Source organism: Pristiophorus japonicus, chromosome 1 (genome assembly GCF_044704955.1).
Source record: "Pristiophorus japonicus isolate sPriJap1 chromosome 1, sPriJap1.hap1, whole genome shotgun sequence".
NCBI lineage: Eukaryota > Metazoa > Chordata > Chondrichthyes > Pristiophoridae > Pristiophorus > Pristiophorus japonicus.
In genome coordinates this window covers 225,465,686-225,486,052 of record NC_091977.1, presented here as the reverse complement: position 1 = coordinate 225,486,052, position 20,367 = coordinate 225,465,686, and the positions used below count along the sequence as shown (strand labels likewise).

Below are 20,367 nucleotides of genomic sequence, written 5' to 3'. Positions count from 1 at the left end.
GAGACTAGGGTCCTGAACATAAAGAAAGGAAACTTTAATGGTATGAGACGTGAATTGGCTAGGATGGACTGGCGAATGATACTTAAAGGATTGACGGTGGATAGGCAATGGCAGACATTTAAAGATCACATGGATGAACTACAACAATTGTACATCCCTGTCTGGCGTAAAAATAAAAAAGGGAAATTAGGGAAAGTGTTAAATCTAAGGAAGAGGCATATAAATTGGCCAGAAAAAGCAGCAAACCTGAGGACTGGAAGAAATTTAGAATTCAGCAGAGGAGGACTAAGAGTTTAATTAGGAGGGGGAAAATAGAATATGAGAGTAAGTTTGCAGGGAACATAAAAACTGACTGCAAAAGCTTCTATAGATATGAGAAGAGAAAAAGATTAGTGAAGACTAATGTAGATCCTTTGCATTCAGAATCAGGTGAATTCATAATGGGGAACAAGGAAATGGCAGACCAATTGAACAAATACTTTGTTTCTGTCTTCACTAAGGAAGACACGAATAACCTCCCGAAAATACTAGGGGACCGAGAGTCTAGCGAGAAGGGCGAACTGAGGGAAATCCTTATTAGTCAATAATTGCATTAGGGAAATTGAAGGCACTGAAGGCTGATAAATCCCCAGGGTCTGATCGTCTGATCGTCTGCATCCCAGAGTACTTAAGGAAGTGGCCCTAGAAATAGTAGATGGTCATTTTCCAACATTCCATGGACTCTGGATCAGTTCCTTTGGATTGGAGGGTAGCTAATGTAACCGCACTTTTTAAAAAAGGAGGGAGAGTAAGCAGGGAATTATAGACCGGTTAGCCTGACATCGGTGGTGGGGAAAATGCTGGAGTCAATTATTAAAGATGTAATAGCAGCGCATTTGGAAAGCAGCGACAGGATCGGTCCAAGTCAGCATGGGTTTATGAAAGGGAAACCATGCTTGACAAATCTTCTAGAATTTTTTGAGGATGTAACTAGTAGAGTGGATAAGGGAGAACCAATAGATGTGGTGTATTTGGACTTTCAAAAGGCTTTTGACAAGGTCCCAGACAAGAGATTAACGTGCAAAATTAAGGCACATGGTATTAGGAGTAATGTATTGACGTGGATAGAGAAATGGTTGGCAAACAGGAAGCAAAGAGTGGGAATAAACGAGTCCTTTTCAGAATGGCAGGCAGTGACTAATGGGGTGCCGCAGGGTTCAGAGTTCAAAAGGGAGTTAGATGTGGCCCTTACGGCTAAAGGGATTGAGGGTATGGAGAGAAGACTGGGGTGGGGCACTGAGGTTGAATGATCAGACATGATCATATTGAATGGTGGTGCAGGCTCGAAGGGCCGAATGGCCTATTCCTGCACCTATTTTCTATGTTTCTATGTTTCTTGTGTTCTTATTGTTATATATGCAGAATATAGATATATTCTCTGTATAGTCACTGTAAAGTTGCATAAAATGGAGACTTTTTCACCTGATGTACTATCAATAAGGTTTAAATTGAGTCCATACATGCTGGCACCACTAGAGGGTGCAACTGGTGGAGACTGGGGTTTCCTGTCCTGCCCTGGTGGCAGGGGCTGTATAAAAGGGGAGCCACCATACAGTTGTCTCACTCTAGAGTTAGGAATAAAGGACTAAGGTCACAACAATTTGAGTACAACACATTGCCTCGTGGAGTCATTCATAGGCACAGTACAAACATAATAACTGGCGACGAGAATAAGGACTTTCACGCGATATAATGGCTACCTTTGGCACACTAAAAGACTTCACAGAGGGTGATGATTGGGATGCTTTCATAGAAAGGCTCGAGCTATATTTCGTGGCAAACGACCTGGCAGGGGAGACGGACACATCGGCGGAGAAACGCAAGGCTACACTGCTGACCAGTTGTGGGCCCAAGGTCTACCGCCTCGTCAAGGACGTGCTGGCACCCACAAAGGCCAAGGATAAGACATACGATGAGCTGACTGAACTAATTCGCGACCAACTTAAACCAAAAGAGAGCATGTTCACGGCCAGGCACAGATTCTACACACGCCGCAGACCTAAGGGCCAGGAGATTGCAAAATATGCAGCCAACCTCAGGAGACTTGCAGCACCGTGTGATTTTGGCACGCACCTCAGTGAAGCATTGCGAGACATCTTCATTATAGGAATTAGCCACGAGGGCCTCCTTCACAAGTTATTATCTGCCGACACCACAGTCAACCTGCAGAAAGCCATCGGCATCAGTCAGGCGTTCATGACCTCGACCTGCAGCAGCAAGCAAATCATTCATCCTGTGGACTCAAACCCAGCAAGTACTGTACACGGATTGGTGCCTTTCACAGGCAAGACTGTAGAATGTGGCTCTGCCCAGGGCAGGGAGCACAGACCTCAGGGTTCCAGAACTCAAGAGTCCGCTGTGGGGTGCTAATCTAGTAGCACCATGCTGGCGTTGTGGATGAAACCACAGGGCTCACCAGTGCCGGTTTGCTGAGTACGTATGCAAAGACTGTAACACGAAGGGCCACCTCTAGCATATGTGTAAAAGAAATACGACTCACCGTCTATCAGAGGACTCGATAAATGACTTTGAATCCAGCGGGGAGTATGATGATTTGGCCAGAGAGGCAACTCAGCCCCAAGGAGAAGTGTATGGAGTGTATATCTGCACCACCGATTGTCCTCCGGTGAAGATGGAAGTCGAGATAAACGGTGTTCCAGATTTCATGGAAGTGGACACAGGAGCGAGCTAGTCAGTGATGAGCCAGGATGCCTTCGAGAAGCTATGGAACGAAAAATGACCCGAGCTGGTTCCAATACAGGAAAATTTGCACACCTACACCAAGGAACTGATCCCAGTCCTTGGTAGTGCGGATGTAAATATAATCCATAATGACATGGTGCACAAGTTACCTCTGTGGATTGTTGCAGGTGATGGTCCAACACTACTCGGAAAAAGGTGGATGGGGAAGATCCAGTGGAAATGGGAAGACCTCTTCACTCCAGCAATCAATGTCCCCCATGCTCAGAGGCAGAGCAAAACTTCACCTTCGCTTGGGCCAGGCACCAGAGAACAGACCAGCGCAGCACCTGAGACACAGACAGTCCATCATGACTGTGTGGCAATGATCCGACCGGAACAACCTAAAAGTACCTTCCCGGCTCCAGTGGCTGGGCTCCTGGGGAAGAAGATCGAATTCACAGGCACTCTTGCAGCTTTTGTGGCAGAATCGCGGGAGAGAAGGATCAAGGCAGTCGACCTCGAGGACAGAGGCAAGATGGTGTCTCTGCTGCGGTGAGGAGCAGCGTGGCGTGGCAGGATTTCTTAAAGGAGACCTGCAACAAACTGAACTTAAAGAGACATTGTATGCATGGCAATCAATGTAACGAACCGATTAAGATTGTGAGCAAAATGTTGCAAGATGTCGGGAACAGTGTGTCCCCAAAAGTAGCAAGCAAGTGAATTCAGGAGGGTAAAGATGCCCTGCCCCAGGTGTCCCCACAAGTTATAGGCCAGTGCCTCAGGAGAGTGAAGGCACTGATCCTGATACCTGCCCCAGGTCTATCCCACGCTGCAGGCACCCGATGGCACTATGAAAACGGGGCCAATACGTGCAGTCGGCCATCGTTGCCCACCACCCGGGTGGAGACGGTGCAGCCCCCAGACCCAGTCTCTACCTCGGCCATGTCCGGGAGCGAAAGGTCAGCACCAAGAGTTCCCCAAACAGGACCTGGAACAGCCAGGTTCCCAACACCGTTAGAGAGCAGGCAGAAGATTCTGCAGCCCTCAAAGGAGGACAGGGAGGCCACACACATCTGTGGCTCTGCCCACCACTAGACAACGGCAAAGGCCCTGAGTCCTGGCAAGGTGAGTGAACCAAGTCCAACCCCACTAGCAGGGGGCGCAGCGCCGCCATCAGATGACTAGGACCCCGTCCGGTTGCTCTGGAACTAGCGTCCTCGCATACCTATACTGCTACCTCAGTACTGACCATGTCTGAACCATGAATGCAATCTACCCAATCCTGGCGCACGACTGTAAAACGTAACGAATGTACGTCACTGAACCAAGGTGTCACGACACAAACTGTAAAAAAATAATTTTTTCTTCCTTTCTTTGTACTTGCACTGTGTCTGATCCTGTATGTTTATGTAACGGGCCAGCTGCATGATCTCGCTGTATGGTGGGGGGGGGGTGGGGGGGGGTGGGGTGGGGGGGGGAAATGGATGTATGTAGCCATGGACACACACATGGATCACACCCAGAACCCACTGGAACCTCAACTGCATCATCGAACCATCCAAACTGGTAACCACTACCCAACGTTGTGGCAAAAGGACTTGGGGGTTAACAGGGAGAGAGCCAAGCCAAAGCACAGCCAAGGTGCAAGGGCTATTGGCACTTAAATCTGGGGAGAGCTAAGCCAGAGCACATAGTGCAAAGGTAATTGGCACAAAGGACTTGGGGGAGAGTGATGTTATATATGCAGATTATAGATATACTCTCTGTGTAGTCACTGTATAGTTGCATAAGATGGAGACTTGTTTACCTGTATTATCAATAAGGTTTGCACTGTGTGTATACATGCTGGCACCAATAGAGGGTGCAACTGGGGTTTCCTGTCCTGCCCTGGTGGCAGGGGCTGAATAAAAGGGGAGCCACCATGCGGCTGCCTCACTCTGGAGTTAGGAATAAAGGACCAAGGTCACTACAGTTTGAGTACAACACATTGCCTCGTGGAGTCATTCATAGGTACACTACAAACATAATACTTATGTTCATCCAAAAGACGGCATCTTCGACAGTGCAGCACTCCCTCAGCCTAGAGTTTGTACTCATGTTCTTAGAGTGGGGCTTGAACCCACAACCTTCTGACTCAGAGACAAGAGCGCTACCCACTGAGGCACAGCCAACATCTTAAGGTCCTCCTCACGTATATTAGGAAATTCATCATCATAGGCGGTCCCTCGTATCGAGAATGACTTGCTTCCACGCCAAAAAAGGATGAGTTCACAGGGGTTTCAATGAAAGACCTAATATTCCAGGTCCCGAACTGCAAGTTGAAGTGTGGAAGATGCCTGTGCATGGCTTTTTTTACCGTGTGGTAGCCGTTGCACTAACCACCACACGGGCTTGACAGAGCTAGGTCTTGGTCCAATGGCAAGAATTAACCAAGATGACTGGAGACCAGCTCTGCTGCACGGACCTAGTGCGTGCACACATATTGCAATATGGGCTGGCCCATGATGCCTCTGGGCCCTCGACTCTTCTGGGCTCCGAACTCACGCCTCTCCTGGGCCCCAATCACGTCGCTCCACAATCACTTGCCGCTCCTGCGCCCCAACCTCGCCGCTCCAAACTAAACTAAAGGTGGCGACATACATGTCCTTCATGAAGCTTGTACCTCTCAAACAATCCAAAAAGAAACACGCTTTAGTGTCAAGACTGTGGACAATCTGTTTTTCCTGTTCCCCAGCTTTGACATTCTAAGCACACCAGTGCTTCCGTTCAAGGATTTCTGACTGCAATGATGTTATTTTTCTGAACCATCATAGCCTTTCTTTGAAAGAACTATTTAAAAACTTTCGGTAGAAAAGAAAACAGACTGCCCATTCCCCTGGAATCTCAAACCTGCTTCAATCCTCTTTCAAAATGAGGCAACGTCGGAATGCTTGGTGAATTCTCTCATACAAAGATGATAACTCGGCCCAATTTAGAATTGGAGATGGTTGTACAGCTGCACACAATCCCACAAAATACCTCTGAAGGGTTTGAACTTGTTCTCCAGATCAAATTCTTGCCTGCCCAGCCGAGAAAGGTCTATTCTCAGATCGGGACAGATGGCAAACTCTTCTATAGTTTTGCTAATCTGGTAGATCTTTTCCGTCACCGACTCAGGAGCTGGACCTAAGTAAACAAAGGAGAGAGTACAAATAGTTAAAAAATAATTTAAACTAAAGCAAATAGGCTCAATATGAGCAAAGCCAACAGCCCGGAATTATTTCTACAAACCGATTGTTGGGTTTGTACAAGAAGGATAAAAAGCTAACCATAGTACTGTAATGAACATACTGGGGCCGAAATTCAGCCTCCTGAAAAGGCCTCTTATCGCCGAAAGCGGTCAAGCAGCAGAGTCGAGTCGAAATTCTCCTGGGTGCTTTTTCCCCACTTCTGCCCAACTGCTGCCGACCCCTCCTAAGTGCTTCATGAAAGAGCACGCTGCCAATCTCCCGCACCTCCATCGAAATTCAGCTACAAAAATCTTCGGGCCGCCGAACGGTGCCCCCGACAGCTTTTTCTGTCGGTGCACTGTGTTTTCAATGTGCGTGACATGGCTGTGCGGCGGCCATTCAAGGGGAGGGTGCACTGCCACGCCCGCCATTTTTTTTTTTGTCAGCCGACTGCCAGGTCGGCCTGACAATTATGCCCCCAAGCTCGGTTGGGTCGCCAACAGGCAGCCTTTGGGTGCCAGGCCGTTAGCCCAGCCAAAACCCTCCCTGGTGGCCCAGTGGACCTAACTAAATTAACCACAGCGCTCACAGCAGCTCTTCCCTTTAAGTGAAAGGGAGAGACGTGGTGACGCACACACATCATGACATCATCAGCGCCAGGCTGATGACTAATAGTGGCGGAGACTCAGTCCCGCCTCCACTTCCACCCCTCTAGAGTGCTCATCGCCGCACTTCCGCCCCTATTATGACCAACTTCCGGTCCGTTCCAAAAAACTGTCAAAGAGCTGAATTTCACGCAGGAGGAAACCTCATCCATTGCGGCAGTGAAAACACATCAGAAGCGGTAGGTGCGACCTGTTTCTGGCAGCGCTGAATTTCTACCCCACTAGCTCTTCATGTGATGTCGTGCTTCCTGTTCATTTTTAGCCGAGAAATTCTGGGTTGTTAAAGAAGTGATGATTTTTTTTCATGAGCTTTACTTGATGCTCCTCCGAGATCTCTGCGCTCCTCCCATTCTGACTTCCTGTACATCCCTGATTTTTATCACCCAACCATTGGCGGCCGTGCCTTCAGCTGCCCAGGCCCTAAGCTCTGGAGTTCCCTCCCAAAACCTCTCCGCCTCTCTCTCTTCCTTTAAGTCGCATCTTAAAACCTACCTTTTTGACTAAGCTTTGGTCATCTGTTCTAATATTGCCATATGTGGCTCGATGTAAAATTTCTGTCTGATAATGCTCCTTGGGACATTTTACTGCATTAAAGGCGCTATATAAATGCAAGTTGATGTTATCAGAAGAAACATATTCTGATACAATTTTCTTTTCATTTCTGGCTAGTTAATTATCTTGATTTTTTAACTGAGACATTTTGTGAAATTACCTTTGCAGATTGGATTGATCTAACAATCCCTTACTCTCACTCTTGTGATTGGCTGGGTCAGTTAACACTGTTTCAAACAGTAGTACAATAGGGGGGTCACATTTATGAAAAAAATGTTCATATATAACCTCACAGGAGTTTATTATTTTAACTTTATACAACAATTTAGTTACATAACAATAAAAGTTAATGATTGTTTTCTACATAAACAACAGCATTTAAAAGAAAGATTGGAAAGACTAGCATTTATAAAGCAACTTTCACAATCTCAGAATGTCCCAAAGTGCTTTACAACCAATGACGCACTTTGGAAGTGTAGTCACTGTTGTAATGTAAATCGCAATTTGTTGGCTTAACATTCACTTCAGGGCAGCATGTGAGAAACTCTTGACCGAATTGCTGGCTTGCATCTCCAATTCCTGGTGAAATCATTATTCAACATTTGTGTATTAAAAGACCTTCCTCTAACTGCAGTCCACAACACTCAGGAAATCCTGTGGTTGTGTAAGTAACAGGACAGGATGACAGTCATTTTTGTAATGGAGTGATTCCGTGATCCCGCACTCTCAGTAGGGAAGCTGTGCTTGAAGGGAAAAGACGAGCCACATGCAAGGCTGTAACATTACAGCCCCGGTACTCACTGCAAGCACAGCTCCCTCTGGGCATTTAGTGATTGAAAAATTCATAGGTGTTTCTTAACCACTTTTGCTGCCGTTCCTTATGATATATGGTGATGTAACTCATCTAGAAGAAGGTTTCCTCTATGTGCTATGTGTTACAAAATTGGGAATCCATTTCTCAAGAAATCCTTTGCACATAAGGGTGTATTTTCCGACTGTCCCTTCCTGGCGTGGAACTTGACCCACTGTGAGAGGCACAGGGAGAATTTAAAGGTACACTTCCCACAATTTTCCAACAGTGGATGAAAATCACAGCGAGCGTGCCTGTGATTTCCCATCGGATGAGGCTCTATGCAAGAAGTGAGTATTTAGATAAATGACCCTACAGTGCATAGAATATAGCCAACACCATTATCTCTGGAGTCCCCCAAGAATCTATTCTTGGCCCCCAACTCTTCTTTGTCTGCATGCTGCCCCTTGGCAACGTCTGACATGAAGTCAGGTTCCATGTGTACATTAAGTGACACCCAGCTCGACCTCTCCGACACCTCTCTCAGCCCCATCACTGCTGCCTCTGTGTCGTTAGATCAAAGCCATTGTCTTCGGCCCCACCACAAACACTGTCTCCTCGCCACTGATACAATCCACCTTCGACAGCTTCCATCTTGGGTTGTACCAGACTGTTTGCACCCTCAGCATTCTATTTGACCTCGAGCTGAGTTTCTGACCTTTCCATCACCAAGACTGCCTACTTCCACTTCTATAGTTTCGCCCATCTCTGCCCCTGCCTCATCCATGACGTTTTTACCTCCAGACTTGACTATTCCAATAGTCTCCTGCCCAGCATCCCATCCTCCATAAACTTCAGCTCACCCAAAACTCTGCTGCCCAATTTGCACCAAGTCCCGTTTAACCAACACCCCTGTGCTTAGTGACCGACATTGGCTCCCAGACCCCAACACCTCAAATTTAAAATTTTCATCCTTGTGTTTAAATCCCTCCACAGCCTCACCCCTGCCTATCTCTGCAACCTTCTCCAGCCCTATAACCCTCCAAGATCTCTGCGTTTTATCCAACTCTGGCCTCCTTCTGCAACCCCAACTTCCTTCGTCCCACCATTAGCAGCTGTGCCTTCAACCATGTAGGCCCTAAGCTCTGTAAATCATTGCCTCTCCATCGTCTCCTTTAAGACACTCCTTAAAACCCACCTTTTTGACCAAGCTTTTAGTCACTACTCTTAATGATATGTCCTTACTATACAGTATAAATGCACACGAGGCCCATACTTGAGAGAAGGTCACTCTGTGACCAGTTACCTTTATTACCAAGACCTCAAGAGGCAGATCGTGAGTGGAGCTTCCCCTTTTATACCTGAAAGTCCAGGTTAGGAGTGTCTCCCACAAGTTCGCCTCCTGTGGTCAATGTTCTCAAGGTGTACAACTTAGGTCAGCTTATACATGGGTTACAATGATAGTTGAATACGTGACATCACCTCCTCCCCAAAGTCTTATTGGGATCATAGGTTAAGTCTCTCTGGTGGCTTACGCTCCCTTGTAGAGCGCCTGAGTTGGGGCTCCGGTTGTTGGGCGCTGGCCTGAGTATCTGCTTTTTGCGGTGCCTCAGGTCTGTCCAGATTGCCCACAGTGACTGGGCTCTCCTCCACTTGGTTCCGATGTTCGGTCACCTGTGGTGGAGTAAACTCTATGTTGTGTTCTTCCTCTGCTTCTTCTATAGGGTTGCTGAACCTCCTTTTAGTTTGATCCATGTGTTTGCGGCAGATTTGTCCATTGGTAAGTTTAACTACCAAAACCCTATTCCGCTCTTATTGGCAATCACAGTGCCTGCAAGCCATTTGGGCCCTGCAGCGTAATTAAGGACAAAAACAGGGTCATTGACATCAATACATCGCACCCTCGCATTCCTGTCATGGTAGTCACATTGTGACTGATGCCTGCTCTCAACAATTTCTTTCATAGTAGGGTGTATAAGGGATAACCTGGTTTTGAGCGTCCTTTTCATTAGCAGCTCTGTGGGTGGAACCCCTGTGAGCGAGTGTGATCGGGATCTATTGGCCAACAGGAGGCATGATAAGCGGCTTTGTAGGGAACCCCCTTCGATTCTGAGCATCCCCTCTTTGATTATCTGCACTGCTCATTCTGCCTGGCCGTTTGAGGCCGGTTTGAACGGTGCCATTCTGACATGGTTGATTCCATTGCCTGCCATGAAGTCCTGGAATTCAGTGCTTGTGGCCTTTATCGCTGATGAAGATGTCTGGTAGAACATGGGTGGCGAACATTGCCCGTAGACTTTCTACCATGGCAGAGGATGTGCTTGAATTTAAAATGGCACACTCAATCCATTTGGAGTAGGCGTCTACTACAACCAAAAACATTTTTCCCATGAAAGGACCTGCGTAGTCCACATGGATGCGTGATCATGGCTTGGCGGGCCAGGACCAGGGGCTAAGGGGGGCTCCCCTGGGTGCGTTGCCCAGCTGAACACATGTGTTCCACCTGCGAACACAAAGTTCCAGGTCTGCATCTATCCCTAGCCACCAAACGTGTGACCTGGCAATTGCCTTCATCATGACAATGCCCAGGTGCTCATTGTGAAGTTCTCTGATAAACACTTCTCTGCTCTTCTGGGCCATAACTACTCAGTTTCCCCACAGTAGGCAATCGGCCTGAATCGAGAGTTCATCCTTGCGCCTATGAAGCAGTTTAAACTCCTCAGGGCATGCCCCGTACGTGGCTGCCCAGTCCCCATTCAGGACACATTTCTTAACTAAAGATAGTAGCGGGTCTTTATTTGTCCAGACTTTAATCTGATGGGCTGTCACAGGTGAGCCTTCGCTTTCGAAAGCTTCAACAGCCATGACCATCTCAGCATCATGTTCAGTTGCCCCCTCAGTGGTGGCTAGTGGGAGCCTGCTGAGTGCATCGGCACAGTTTTCAGTGCCCGGTTAGTGCCGAATTGTGTAGTCATAGGTGGCTAACGTAAGTGCCCACCTCTGTATGTGGGCCGATGCATTTGCATTTATGGCCTTGTTGTCGGCCAAAAGGGACATTAGGGGTTTGTGATCTGTCTCCAGCTCAAATTTCCTGCCAAACAGGTACAGGTGCATTTATTTTACTGCATTTACACATGCTAGCGCTTCCTTTTCTACCATCCCGTAGCCCCTTTCTGCCTGGGACAGACTTCTGGAGGCATAAGCTACCGGCTGTAACTGACCATTGGCATTCACATGCTGCAACACACGCCCGACACCATAGGATGACGCATTGCACATTAAAACTAGTTTCTTACACGGGTCATATAACGTTAACAGTTTGTTGGAGCATAACAAATTACGTGCTCTATCAAAAGCCCTTTCCTGGCAGTCCCCCCAGACCCAATCGCGACCTTTGCGTAGGAGCATGTGTAGCGGCTCTAACAGTGTGCTCAATTTGGGAAGAAAGTTGCCAAAATAGTTCAGGAGCCCCAGGAACGAACGCAGCTCCGTTGTGTTACGGGTTCTGGATGCTCTCTGGATCGCTTCCGTTTTGGACGCAGTAGGTCTGATCCCGTCTGCTGCTACCCTCCTCCCCAGGAATTCTACCTCTGGAGCTAAGAAGACGCACTTCGCCTTTTTCAGTCGCAGCCCTACCCGGTCCAGTCTGCATAGCATCTCCTCCAGGTTGTGGAGGTGTTCTTCAGTATCGCAACCCGTGATGAGGATGTCATCTTGAAAAACCACCGTCCTTGGAATCAACTTGAGGAGGCTTTCCATATTTCGCTGAATGATCGCGGCGGCCGAACGAATCCCGAACGGACATCTGTTCTACTCAAACAACCCCTTGTGTGTCATGATGGTGGTCAGCTTCTTCGACTCACTCGCCAGCTCCTGGGTCATGTAAGCTGAGGTCAGGTCCAATTTTGAAAAAAGTTTGCCACCGGATAGTGTCGCAAAGAGGCCCTCTGCTCTCGGTAGCGGGTACTGGTCTTGGAGTGACACCCGATTGATGGTGGCCTTGTAATCGCCACAGATCCTGACCGACCCATCCGCCTTGAGCACCAACATGATCGGACTCGCCCAGTCACTGAATTCGACTAGCGAGATGATGCCTTCCCTCAGCAGGCGGTCCAATTCGCATTCTATCTTTTCCCACATCACGTACGGCATTGCTCTGGCCTTGTGGTGTACTGGCCTGGCGTCCGGGTTTATGTGAATCACTACTTTGTCCCCATGAAAGTGCCAATGCCGGGTTGAAATAATGAGGCAAATTTGTCCAGGACCTGTGAGCATGATACTCGCTCCACAGAAGAAATTACATTGACATCGCCCCATTTCCAGTTCATGACAGCAAGCCAACTCCTCCCCAGTAGTGCGGGACCGTCCCCCGGGACAATCCAGAGTGGCAACCTGTTCTCCGAATCTTTGTGGGTCACGACTACCGCTGCCGCTGGCGCTGCCTAGCACCGGAATGATCTCCTTTGTATATGTCCGTACCTGTGCGTCAATCGGCAATAATTTTGGCCTCCTGGCCTTGGACATCCACAACCTTTCGAACTGTTTGATACTCAACAGGGTCTGGCTGGCCTCCGTGTCTAGCTCCATTAATACTGGGATGCCATTGAGAAGCACTTTCATCATTATCGGTGGTGTCCTGGTATATGAACTGTATATGTGCTGCACATGAACTCGCTGAACTTCAGCTTCCAACGATTTCCCCCATATTCATTTGGCCTCGTAGGGCTTACATCGGGCCCGTCCTACTCGTACATCAACCTGGCTGCAGGCTTCCTGAACATACGCGCCAAGTGACCGCTGACGTTGCAGTTTCTGCAGGTATATTGCTGATACCTGCAAGCTCTGGCTGGGTGTTTGCCTCCACACCTCCAGCATGAGCTGAAGGCCCCATTGTTGGAAACAAAAGGTCCATTACCAGTCAATCGTCTCTGACTGTCTCTGTAACTGTCCTTAAGCGCACCATTAACAGGTGTTGATGGCCCCATTACTGGCCGCATTTTCCATTGTGATGGCATGAATCGCCATTCAGCTAGCCATTGTCTCTGTTGAATTCACCCTTTGGGTTCAACTGCATGCTGGGGCATGGCCGATTGCCCTTGTCTGCCTAGAGAACTGTGTGCCGCATTAACAATGTTGACTGCCTGGTCGTTTGCTGCATTTGAACCAAGATTTTTGCCACAAATCATTCTGGTCTCTTTCTCCCCTGAGATAATTGTCTGGGTATCAGAGCCGCCGCTTCCAAGGTCAAGTCTTTGGTCTCAATCAGTTTCCTGAAAATCCCAGCGTGCCCAATGCCCTCAATAAAAAAGTCTTGCAGGATCTCCGCTCTGCATGCATCTGGGAACTTACATAGCCTCGCCATTCGCCGGAGATCTGCCACGAAGTCAGGAACGCTTTGCCCTTCTCGCCGCCAGTGCGTGTAAAACTGGTGTCTCGTCATGTGCGTGCTGTTCGCCGGTTTAAGGTGTTCCCCGATCAACTTACTGAGCTCTTCAAACGTCTTGTCCGCCGGCTTCTCTGGCGCTAGAAGGTCTTTCATCAGGGAGTACGTTCTGGATCCACAAACCATCAGGAGATGAGCCCTGCGTTTGTCGGCCGAATCCTGTCCCAACTATTCCTTAGTGACAAAACTTTGCTGTAGTCTCTCAATAAAGTCGTCCCAATCATCACCAACACAGTACCTCTCTTCTGTGCTGCTAGTGGCCATGCTCGCGTGGTTTAAATCCCAGTTTCTCGTTGCCAATGATATGTCCTTACTATACAGTATAAATGTATAAATGCACACGAGGCCCATACTTGAGAGAAGGTCACTTTGTGACCAGTTATCTTTATTACCAAGACCACAAGAGGCTGAAGGTGGGCGGAGCTTCCCCATTTATACCGGAAAGTCCAGGTTAGGAGTGTCTCCCACAAGTTCACCCCCTGTGGTCAATGTTCTCAAGGTGTACAACTTAGGTCAGCTTATACATGGGTTACAATGATAGTTGAATACATGACACTTAATATTTAGTTCTATGGCTCGGTGTCAATTTTGTCACATAACGCACCTCTAAAGCGTCTTGTGACATATTTTTTCTATTTTAATAATAAACACTGATTTGCAATAAATGTTTTAGAAGATGCTTTATCTGTTCATACTCTAGTCCTTATCTCCTATATAATTACATCTTCTCATGAATGAGCGGCTGTAATGGATGAGACTCACCTCCGTTAGCCACATTAAACTTCACACCAAAATCCCCGTCTGGTCCTCCAGGGTTATGACTGGCTGTAAGAACGATTCCTCCAATAGCCTTTATCTTTCTGATGATGCAGGACACAGCTGGTGTGGACAGGATCCCATGCTGACCAATCACCAATCGCCCAATCTGCACAACATAAAAATTGCATTTAGAACACCATAGGAGAAGTGTAACAATAAGTCTAACAAATGCGTGACTTGACACATTAAAGATTAATATTATTACGTAGAATTACATAGAATTTACAGCACAGAAACAGGCCAGTTGGCCCAACTTATCTATGCAGGTGTTGATGCTCCACATGAGCCTCCTCCCACCTCTCTTCATCTCACGCCATCAACATATCCTTCTGTTCCTTACTCCTGCATGGGCTTATCTAGCTTCCCCTTAAATATATCTATACTATTTGCCTCAACCACTCTATATGATAGCGAGTTTCACATTCTAACCGCTCTCTGGATAAAGACGTTTTTTTCTGAATTTCCCATTGGATTTATTAGTGACAATCTTATATTGATGGTCCCTAGTTTTGGTCTCCCTCATAAGTGGAAAAATCTGTTTCTTTACATTGAGTGCTTCTGGTAGTTTCCACCCTATCGAACCCCTTCATAATCTATCAATTCATCCAATGCCCTTCTTTTTCCTAGGGAAAAGAGCCCCAGGCTGTTGAGTCTTTCCTCATAGTTATATTGATTCTGTACCTTGGTGAATGCCCTGTCCAATGTCATACTCAACCATACAGACCAATAAGAACCCAGGTTCTAATCCATTTTGTGTTGGGATAGCTGATCTCAGGATGGCATGGTGGGGGAGGGGGGGGGGGGGTCCAGGGAACTATAATTGAGTTTGGGACCCTGGGCTAAGATGGGAAATTAAAACTTTGATCACTTGGTTTGGCTAAACGTTTTTAAATATAGACAGAAAATGTTGGAAACTCTCAGGCAGCATCTGTGGAGAGAGAAACAGAGTTAACGTTTATGCTCCTCACGCACCTCTTCCCACCCTACCAGCATAACCTTCTATTCCTTTCTCCATCATGTGTTTATCGAGCTTCTCCTTAAATACATCTACGCCATTCACCTCAATTACTCCTTGTGGTTTCAGGCCGGTAACCTTCCATCAGATCTGAAACGTTAACTCTGTTCCTCTCTCCACAGATGCTGCCTGACCTGCTGAGTATTTCCAGCATTTTCTGTTATTATTTCAGATCTCCAGCATCCACTATATTCTGCTTATTTATAAACCTTTATAAATGACTGGTTGGACCTCAGCTGCAGTATTGGAGGGGAATATTAATCATCAAGGACAGGTGGGTTGGGGCGGGTGAAAAAATTCTCAAACCTGACCTCAACCAATAACTTGACAACTTGTTGACAGTTTTGACGGAGGCGGGATGGGGGCGGGCAGCCAATCCGCTCCAAGGAGGCGGTTCAGTCACTGAAATCCTTTAAGGAGGCCGCGTGCCTCCATTTTAACAGCATTTTCATTTTTAGTCCATGGTGGCTGGGATTCGCAGCAGATAGAAGGAGGCGAGGAGGGCTGGATCCATGAGGTCAGTGCCTTTACAGCACTGCTTATCATCCCGTGATTTCCGACACCCCAAGCGATCTCTGACTTGAAGAATTTGGAGAGGGTGCAGAGGAGTTTTATTAGAATTATACCAGGGATGAGAGGCTTCAGTTACGTGGCGAGACTAGAGAAGCTGGGGTTGATATCCTTAGAGCAAAGACGGTTAAGGGAAGATTTAATGGAGGTGTTCAAAATTATGAAGGGTTTTTTTTTTTAAAGAGTAAATAGGGAGAAATTGTTTCCACTGGAAGGCGGGTCGATAGCCAGAGGGCACAGATTTAAGATCATTGGCAAAAGAACCAGAGGCGAGACGAAGGGAATTTTTTTATGCAGCGAGTTGTTGTGATCAGGAATGCACTCCCTGAAAGGGTGGTGGAAGCAGATTCAATATTAACTTTCAAAAGGGAATTGGATAAATTCTTCAAAATTTGCAGGGCTATGGGGAAAGAACAGGGGGAATTGGATTAATTGGATAGCTCTTTCAAAGAGCTGGCACAAGCACGATGGGCCGAATGGCCTCCTTATGTGCTGTAAGATTCTATGAGGGCGCGACCGCCTGCTGGGAAATTGCCCCGGAGGTTTGGGAGGTGCTGCTTTGGTAATGCCACGCCATGCGATTAGTGCCCTGGGCCGCCGTGCAACCGGCAATGACGTCATCACCGTGCAGAGGCCTCTCACCGCCCCACGCTGACACCTTAACGCCCCTCGGATCTGAAGCTGGCGGACATCCACTCTAGGGGTGCTGTTTAAAGGAAAGGCCTGTAGCGCCCTGGGTCGCCATTTTTTTTGTCGTATGACTTGCGGGTGGGCTCACGGTCAGGAGTTCGGGCAGTCGGAGCAGCAGTTGGGAGCAGCAGGAGGTCGAGGATCGAGGCCTATAAAAGGCCAGGAGTTCGGGCAGTCAGAGCAGCTAGCTGGTGCAGGGACAAGAGTAAATAAAGAAGTAATAAAAAATCGAAGTGTGATGTCACAGCCAAGCGAGTATGTGATTGGCTGGTGGATTGGGGAGTATTTAATCTTTTTCATTTTCTTTTTCTTTTCTTATCAGTAGGTAACCTTTGACATTGTTGCCAAATTAAATTAATTTAAGGGTTAAGTCATGGCAGGAGAGCCCAGACACGTGTCATGCTCCTCTTGTGCTATGTGGGAAGTCAGGGACGCTTCCGGTATCCCGGACTACTATGTGTGCAGGAAGTGTGTCCAGCTGCAGCTCCTGACAGACCGCATTGCGGCACTGAAGCTGCACATGGACTCACTCTGGAGCATCCGTGATGCTGAGGATATCATGAATAGCACGTTTAGTGAGTTGGTCACACCGCAGGTAGAGGTTACACAGGCAGATAGGGAATGGGTGACCATCAGAGAGAGCAGTGGAAGGAAGGTAGTGCAGGGGTCCCCTGCGGTCATCTCCCTCCAAAATAGATACACCATTTTGGGTATTGTTGGGGGAGATGACTCATCAGGGGAGGGCTGCAGCAGGCAAGTTCATGGCACCATGGGTGACTCTGCTGCACAGGAAGGCAGGAAAAAGAGTGAGAGAGCTATAGTGGTCGGGGATTCTATTGTAAGGGGAATAGATAGGCGCTTCTGCGGCTGCAATCGAGACTCCAGGATGGTATGTTGCCTCCCTGGTGCAAGGGTCAAGGATGTCTCGGAGCGGCTGCAGGGCATTCTAGAGGGGGAGGGTGAACAGCCAGTTGTTGTGGTGCATATAGGTACCAACGATATAGGTAACAAACAGGATGAGTTCCTACAAGCTGAATTTAGGGAGCTAGGAGTTAAATTAAAAAGTAGGACCTCAAAGGTAGTAATCTCAGGATTGCTACCAGTGCCACGTGCTAGTCAAGAGTAGAAATAGCAGGTTAGTTAAGATGAATATGTGGCTTGAGGAATGGTGCAAAAAGGAGGGGTTCAAATTCCTGGCACATTGGAACCAGTTCTGAGGGAGGTGGGACAAGTACAAACCGGACGGTCTGCACCTGGTCAGGACATGAACCAATGTCCTAGGGGGAGTGTTTGCTAGTGCTGTTGAGGAGCATTGAAACTAATATGGCAGGGGGATGGGAATCTATACAGGGAGAGAGAGGGAAGTAAAATGGGGGCAGAAACAAAACGTAGAAAGGAGACAAGGAAAAGTGGAGGGCAGAGAAATCAAAGGCAAAAATCAAAAAGTGCCACATTACAACATAATTCTAAAAGGACATAGAGTGTTAAAAAAAACAAGCCTGAAGGCTCTGTGTCTCAATACGAGGAGTGTTCGTAAAAAGGTGGATGAATTAACTGTGCAGATAGCTGTTAACGGATATGATGTAATTGGGATTACGGAGACATGGCTCCAGGGCGACCAAGGCTGGGAACTCAACATCCAGGGGTATTCAATATTCAGGAAGGATAGACAGAAAGGAAAAGTAGATGGGGTAGCGTTGCTGATTAAAGAGGAGATTAACGCAATAGTAAAGAAGAACATTAGCTTGGATGATGTGGAATCTGTATGGGTAGAGCTGTGGAACACCAAAAGGCAGAAAACGCTAGTGGGATTTGTGTAAAGACCACCAAACAGTAGTAGTGAGGTTGCGGATGGCATCAAACAGGAAATTAGGGATGCATGCAATAAAGGTACAGCAGTTATCATGGGTGACTTTAATCTGCATATAGATTGGGCTAATCAAACTGGTAGCAATACAGTGGAGGAGGATTTCCTGGGCATAAGGGATGGTTTTCTAGACCAATACGTCGAGGAACCAACTAGAGAGCTGGCCATCCTAGACTGGGTGTTGTGTAACGAGAGACGATTAATTAGCAATCTTATTTTGCGAGGCCTCTTGGGGAAGAATGACCATAATATGGTAGAATTCTTCATTAAGATGGAGAGTGACACAGTTAATTCAGAGACTAGAGTGCTGAACTTAAAGAAAGGTAACTTCGATGATATGGGATGTGAATTGGCTGGGATAGACTGGCGAATGATACTTAATAGGTTAACGGTGGATAGTCAATGGCAGACATTTAAAGATCACATGGATGAACTTCAACAATTGCACATTCCTGTCTGGCATAAAAATAAAATGGGGAAGGTGGCTCAACCGTGGCTAACAAGGGAAATTAGGGATAGTGTTAAATCCAAGGAAGAGGCTTATAAATTGGCTAGAAAAAGCAGCAAACCTGAGGACTGGGAGAAATATAGAATTTAGCAGAGGAGGACAAAGGGTTTAATTAGGATGGAGAAAATAGAGTATGAGAGTAAGCTTGCAGGGAACATAAAAACTGACTGCAAAAGCTTCTATAGATATGTGAAGAGAAATGATTAGTGAAGACAAAAGTAGGTCCCTTGCAGTTAAAATCAGGTGAATTTATAATGGGGAACAAAGAAATGGCAGACCAACTGAACAAATACTTTGGTACTGTCTTCACTAAGGAAGACACAAATAACCTTCAGGAAATACTAGGGGACAGTGGGTCTAGCGAGTAGGAGGAACTGAAGGAAATCCTTATTAGTCAGGAAATTGTATTAGGGAAATTGATGGGATTGAAGGCCGATAAATCCCCAGGGCCTGATAGTCTGCATCCCAGAGTACTTAAGGAAGTGGCCCTAGAAATAGTAGATGTATTAGTGGTCATTTTCCAACATTCCATGGACTCTGGATCAGTTCCTATGGATTGAAGGGTAGCTAATGTAACCCCACTTTTTAAAAAAGGAGGGAGAGAGAAAACAGGGAATTATAGACTGGTTAGCCTGACACCGGCAGTGGGGAAAATGTTGGAATCAATTATTAACGATGTAATGGCATTTGGAAAGCAGTGACAGGATCAGTCCAAGTCTGGATCAACTAGGCTTAGATTCACTGGAATTTAGAAGAATGAGAGGGGATCTCATTGAAACATGTAAAATTCTGACGAGATTGGACAGGTTAGATACAGGAAGAATGTTCCCAATGTTGGGGAAGTCCAGAACCAGGGGTCACAGTCTAAGGGTAAGGGGTAAGCCATTTAGGACCGAGATGAGGAGAAACTTCTTCACTCAGAGAATTGTGAGCCTGTGGAATTCTCTACCGCAGAAAGTTGTTGAGGCCAGTTCGTTAGATATATTCAAAAGGGAGTTAGATGTGGCCCTTACAGGTAAAGGGATCAAGGGGTATGGAGAGACAGCAGGAATGGTGGGTACTGAAGTTGCAAAAATGATCAGCCATGATCATATTGAATGGTGGTGCAGGCTCGAAGGGCCGAATGGCCTGCTCCTGCACCTATTTTTTATGTTTCTATGTTTCATCGATGGCGGCCCTAGCATGGTCCGGGCCGCCATCATGCAGCCCCGCACTCCGTCTTGGGTGCCGGGCTGCTGGCCCAGTCTCACGCTGCCCTGGTGGTCCAGTGGCAGCCACCAAAGGGCCATGCAGAGTGTGCAGCGGCCCTCCCCTTTAACGCATCCACGTAGCACTGGTCTCAGCACTGTACTACTGCCCCCAAAGGAAGCGGAGCGCCGGAGACAGCACTCCACTTTCTTTGAGGGGTAGGCCCAATTCCCCATCAGGGGTGGGACATCCAGGCTGTGCAATAAAAGTCCTGACCCCGTAAGGTTACCACACCCGATCGGGCCGCGGGTCAATTTCACCCCATGCTGA

At 47.3% G+C, this 20,367-nt stretch overlaps 1 protein-coding gene across 2 annotated transcripts in view; it reads right to left on the bottom strand.

Moving 5' to 3' along the window:
* pgm5 (phosphoglucomutase 5) overlaps positions 1 to 20,367 on the bottom strand; it is a 296,274-nt gene that overhangs the window by 205,237 nt on the left and 70,670 nt on the right. Inside the window, exons 2-3 of one of the 2 annotated variants that reach the window (XM_070887138.1) lie at positions 14,143 to 14,305; positions 5,740 to 5,886 (exon numbers count right to left, since the gene is read on the bottom strand). In XM_070887138.1, coding sequence (XP_070743239.1) covers positions 5,740 to 5,886; positions 14,143 to 14,305 — 310 coding nt within the window. Of the gene's footprint in view, positions 1 to 2,539; positions 2,622 to 5,739; positions 5,887 to 14,142; positions 14,306 to 20,367 lie in introns of those variants that run through there. The other variant, XM_070887148.1, reaches the window with a different exon arrangement.